Source organism: Lampris incognitus, chromosome 2 (assembly GCF_029633865.1).
Source record: "Lampris incognitus isolate fLamInc1 chromosome 2, fLamInc1.hap2, whole genome shotgun sequence".
NCBI classification, from domain to species: domain Eukaryota; kingdom Metazoa; phylum Chordata; class Actinopteri; order Lampriformes; family Lampridae; genus Lampris; species Lampris incognitus.
The window spans coordinates 72,425,581-72,431,580 of NC_079212.1; the positions used below are offsets into that span (position 1 = coordinate 72,425,581).

The 6,000-nt window shown below is 48.0% G+C and overlaps 1 protein-coding gene across 1 annotated transcript in view; it reads left to right on the forward strand.

Moving 5' to 3' along the window:
• The window catches only part of LOC130130455 (neural cell adhesion molecule L1.1-like), a 254,889-nt gene extending 250,929 nt beyond the window's left edge, over positions 1-3,960 (forward strand). Inside the window, exons 26-28 of the mRNA XM_056300168.1 lie at positions 371-382; positions 555-747; positions 3,112-3,960. Coding sequence (XP_056156143.1) covers positions 371-382; positions 555-747; positions 3,112-3,168 — 262 coding nt within the window. The 3' untranslated portion in view covers positions 3,169-3,960. The remainder of the gene's footprint in view (positions 1-370; positions 383-554; positions 748-3,111) is intronic.
• Positions 3,961-6,000: the final 2,040 nt, after the last annotated feature.

Sequence of the window (6,000 nt, forward strand, 5' to 3'; positions counted from 1 at the left end):
ATCTAAATCCATGTCCCTGTAGTGTTTCATGTTAAATGAGTTATTTGAACCAATGACTTTACAAATGCAGTGTTTCTGTAACAACATGGCTGTACACTGCAGCGTTGCGAGTGCTGGACAGCCTGGCTGTGTTCCAAGTGATGACGACCATTCTGAGTTTTGTGTCCAGAGTTTTGAAAAAAGGTTCTGAAATCAGTGCCCAAGTGATTGTAAGATTGTATCTGAATAGCTCCTTGTGGTCACTCAGCGGTAGCACAAAAGAACATTTGTTTCATGGGAAGATATATAACTCTGCCGTCTGTAGTCCCGGTGGTCTTGTTACCTGCCTGTTTGACACTTTATTCCCTCTTTCCTTCATGCCCCTCCGCAGATCCCTGGAGAGGTGAGTGCCCGAGGCGGTTCTGTCTCTACGTGCAGCACGTGTGGTGCATGTGACCAGGGGTGCATGTGACCAGGGGTGCATGTGACCAGCAGCTGAGCTGCCTTGCAGCTGCTGGTGAACACGCCGGGTAGGCGCTGCTGTGTAACCCCGCCTCCCCTCTGTTGTCTTGCAGCGACGGGGATGAGAAGCGCTCGGTGAGCCAGCCGTCGCTATGCGTGGAGAGCAAGCTGGGCAGTGATGACTCCCTGGCCGAGTACGGAGACAGCGTGGACATCCAGTTTAACGAGGACGGCTCGTTCATTGGCCAGTACAGCGGTCGGGGCCCCGTTCCCCACGGCAACGAGAGTTCTGGCCCCGCCTCCCCCGTAAACTCAGCCCCGCCTCCACCTATCGCACCATCCATGTCAACCTTCCTGAATCTGCCAAGCTAGAAATACACACACACACACACACACACACACACACACACACACACACACACACACCTGACAGCCTGCATAAAGACACAAAGGGACAGACCACTTTAAAGACATCACTCCACTGCCTGCGACAATACATACACACACACACACACACACACACACACAGGAGCATACACAAAGAGCTTACACAAAGATCAGGGGTTCAGTGCATTCCACATAATTATGTAGTGAAGCTGTTTACACACACACACACACACACACACACACACACACACGCATGCAAACAAACACACCAATACAAATATACAAAACCCAACACCCTGTTTCCCCTCTATTTGGAAGAGAGAGAGAGGGAAGTAGAATGTGAGGGGAGGAGGAGAGGGTGGAGGAGAGGAGAAGAGAGGAGAGGAGAGTGGAGGGGAGAAGAGAGGAGAGGGGATGTGAGTGGAGGGGAGGAGAAGAGAGGAGAGGAGAAGAGAGTGGAGGGGAGGGGAGAAGAGAGGAGAGGGGAAGCGAGTGGAGGGGAGAAGAGAGGAGAGGAGAAGAGAGTGGAGGGGAGAAGAGAGGAGAAGGGAAGAGAGTGGAGGGGAGAAGAGGAGAAGGGAAGAGAGTGGAGGGGAGAAGAGAGGAGAAGGGAAGAGAGTGGAGGGGAGGAGAAGAGAGGAGAAGGGAAGAGACTGGAGGGGAGAAGAGAGGAGAAGGGAGGAGTGGAGGGGAGAAGAGGGGAGGAGAACAGAGGAGAGAGGAAGAGAGTGGAGGGGAGGAGAACAGAGGAGAGGGGAGGAGAGGAGTGCAACACTGGGAATGGAATTTGTTTCATGTGAGCAAAATGTCCATTGTTATTCTCTGTGTGTGTGTGTGCATGTGTGCATGTGTGTGTGTGTGTGTGTGTGTGTGCGTGCGTGCGTGCGTGCGTGTGTGTGATAGTTGATGCTCTCCATTTCTGCCCCATGACTTGAAGTGATGTGAGAAGTGTTGCCTTAAAAGAATCAGCAGAGCCTCCTCTCCTCCCTCTGAGTCTTTTCATCCATCACTCATCCATCTCTTATCCATCTGTCATCCATCTCTCATCCATCACTCATCCATCTGTCATCCATCTCTCATCCATCACTCATCCATCTCTCATCCATCTGTCATCTATCTCTCATCCATCACTCATCCATCTCTCATCCATTACTCATCCATCACTCATCCATCTCTCCTTGCAAAACCTCCTCGCTACTGTCCTATTGGCTAAGCAGATAAATTGCAGAATGGGGGTGGGTTTAAGATAGAAAAGAACTCATGTAAACAAACATTTACACATGCACGCACGCACACACACACGCACACGCGCACACACGCACGCAGACACACATGTACGCACGCACACACACACACGCACGCACACACACGCATGCACTGACACTGCACACATACACACATCAGAGGCCTGTGGAAGCATAAGCGGGGCTGTCCTCTGTTGCAAAAGCTTATTGGTCCCTCTGAGAGGGCGGGAAAGGACGAGGGTGGAGAGACGAGGGAGGAGGGAGAGTGAAAGGAGGGGAGGACAGAAAAGAAGGAGCAGAGGAGACCAGTTGTCCAAACAAAGAGCTGGAGGAGAGTCTGACATATCGTTCTCTGAATGTAAATAGAACCTCGAGATTGTCAAGTTTTCTTTTCTTATGTGCTTCTTTTTTAATCGATGACATTGTACATTTTTAACTGTTGCTTGGAATGGATTTGTATTCTATATTGACCTGCTGTAGCCTGCATAGCTTCCTGCCCTCCCCGGTACCATGTCTGCTCAGTTAGGCTCACGTTGTTGCGCTCGTGTTGCTTAGTATGCCAGAATGTTAGAAAAGACTAGAGTCGTAGAGAAAATAGACATCCCTGCCGTTCTTCAGTGTCCTCATTGTGGAGGAGGTGCAGCAGATATTACTGCTCTATACCGAGTCCTGTCCTAAGTGTATGGCCTGCCAGGCTGCTCTGTTGGATGTGGGGGAGGTGCAGCAGATATTACTGCTCTATACTGAGTCCTGTCCTAAGTGTATGGCCTGCCAGGCTGCTCTGTTGGATGTGGGGGAGGTGCAGCTGGATGCTGTCATGTCTTCTGCATCCCAGGATGGATCTGTGTTGGACTTCCATTAAGAGGGTTCACTTTGTTGCCTTGGTGTGACTCATACAGGGACGGGGCTTGCACTGCGGGCGCTGGTCATCATAGTGCCACTGTGCTGGACAAATACTCTGACACACAAGTATTTGAAGCAGGATTTCAAATGTAGGATTTCCCATAAATTGGACCCACATGTAACCTTGTTTGTGTAGATGGGCGGGGCAGCGAGACAATGGAGATGGGCACATCTGTTCCAGACAACCCAGTGAGCTCAAGAGTCACCGCCGTTGATGTCGCTGACCACAGAAGTTCTGCATTTCATTCAGCCCAATACACGTCTGGGCACATCTGTATTGGGCTAGTGAAAGAATGCAGATCCACATGCGATGGGCAGAACCACAGCAGCGTCCGCCGTGGCGATGGGTAGAACCGCAGCAGCGTCTGCCGTGGCGATGGGCAGAACCGCAGCAGCGTCTGCCGTAGCGATGGGTAGAACCGCAGCAGCGTCTGCCGTGGCGATGGGCAGAACCACAGCAGCGTCTGCCTCGGCGTCACCTGGCCAGACAAACATCATCCTTCTACCTGTCTAACATTCTCCATGTTCGCCACAACTTGTTGCCTTGTTGTCCTGCCTGCTCTCCACACTGCCCAGCCTCCCCGCTCTTACTGCTGATGCTGTCAGCCAGCCCACGTGTCTGTCTGTCTGCCTGTACGTCTGCCTGTCTGTCACTGTCGCAGCCTTCTTTTATAACTATTAATACGCTGAGGGGAAAACAACAACATAAAGCTAGGGAAAAAGGGAATTTTTTAGGTATAAATAATGCTCATAATGCAAATTGTAACAACAGCGCTATTATCACTTGTGACTATGTGATCAGCATTGTCATTAGTAGTGATGACATGATCAGTATCATGAGGAACTGTCAATATCTGAAACAACCACCTCTCCGATAGTCCCACAGTCTAGCAGGGACATGTGAGACTACAGTCAGGGTGGGAGGGGGAGTGGGATGTGTGTGTAGGCAAAGGGTTCAGGAGTTGTTTAGGGTGAGGGGTGGGGTTGGGGCTGATACGGTGTATTGCGAGTCTGGAGTGTGCGGAATTTGTATGTGCTTGTTGCATTACGCACTGTAATGTACTGAAAAACTAACAGTCAACCCAGTCAACTAATAAACATGGACTATGCATACTCTGAACACGCCTTCGTCAGGGTTTTCTTCTTGTGTGCGTGTGTGTGTGTGTGTGTGTGTGTGTGTGTGTGGGCCCTGTGATGACCTGGCGGCCTGTCCAGGGTGTCTTGCCGCCTGCCACCCAATGACTGCTGGGATAGGCTCCAGCATCCCCACGACCTTGAGAGCAGGATGATACATTTTGGATAATGGGGGGATGGATGGAAAAACAAAACGGAAATCATGTTAAATTAAAATGAGCAATACCTGGAACCATTTTACATCATGTGTTGACTGCACAGCCACAGAAGAATGCAAACATTCATGAACTTCCCAAAGATCATGCACAATGTGCTGAGCACAAATGTCAACTCTGCAAGGTAGTTTTTGAAAGACATGTTCAAATTTGGGAAAGATGAGTGAAAGAAAGAAACAAACACAAAGGGTCAGAATTGTCCATTTTGGCCAGACCAGAGAAAAATTAAGAATAACCAGTAGCGAATTATCTTAAGTGGCAAAAAAAAAAGAAAAGAAAAAAGAAAAAAAAGCCAACCCAAGAAACCAGGTGGAAAGAAAACTGAATGGCAAGTTTGTTGAAAGCACACCCACTAGGTATGGTCAAGGAATATTTTACTTCCTGAGAATGTATCCACCAAAATGTATTCCTTAAAACAAAAATATGTCTCTGCCTCAGTTATTGTGGGTGGGGACTTTAATGAGGCACCCAATTTATATTTAGAGAGATTCCCCCCAAGAGATAGTGTGAACAACCTTAATCCAGTAATAAGTAGTTTTGTTGGAAACCTTCCCTTATTAGATGCTAATAGATACGTATACTCATCCAACCAAGATGAATTCATTTACATGGTTTAAAAAAGATTATAAATAAATCACGGATAGATTTGTGGCTTATCTCTGATTGTCTTACACCCTTGCTACTTTCCAGTGAAATCTCTTATGCTCCCTTAACAGACCACGCCTACATGGACCTTGTTATTTCTAATTCAGTTAATAGACAGCATAGACATCTGGGGTATTGGAAATTGAACTGCTCACTCTTACAGCAGCCTTCTTACTGTGAAGGTATTAGGAAAATAATATGATTTAAGAATGGGATTGATATAGCTCCTGTGTTGAAATGGGAACTATTTAAATTTGAATGCTGTAAATTTCTATAAAATATAGCAAAGAACTCTCAAAAACGAATGCTTCTAGAAATTCTAACGTTTTAAAGGAAATACGTTCCATATTATCTTTAGATCAACCCACTGAAGATGATAAAGAGAAACTATATTCACTACAGGATAATCTGAATTCTCTTGATATTGAGAAAGCAAAAGCTGCCTTCATACGGTTCAGGGCATACTTGTTGTGGGTACACCGCCCCGAGCTGCCTCCCCAGCACGTTCAAGCCACTCCCCCAGCTCGGACGTGCCGGAAACATCCGAGCGCTCGGCTCGCGCTCTGAGGAGACGAGCGCTGCGCTGCACCAGGTGTTCCCCCCACTCTATTCAATTTATTATTTAGTGGCAGTATTTGTTATCTCCCTTCCTTGTTATGTTATTCCCCCTCACCCAGTAAAACCGCCTTTTGGATTTTGAACTGTCATCCTGTGTCTGTCTGCCTTGGGTTTCGCCACACGGGTCGGGTTCTGGTGCGTGAGCATAACAAAACTGGCTAGAATTTGGAGAAAAGAATTCTGCATAGTTATTTGAATTAGAGAAAAACCACTACTTTCGGCTGCTCCCGTTAGGGGTCGCCACAGCGGATCATCCGTTTCCATTTCTTCCTGTCTTCTGCGTCTTCCTCTGTCACACCAGCCACCTGCATGTCTTCCCTCACCACATCCATAAACCTCCTCTTCCCTGGCAGCTCCATATTCAGCATCCTTCTCCCAATATACTCAGCATCTCTCCTCCACACATGTCCAAG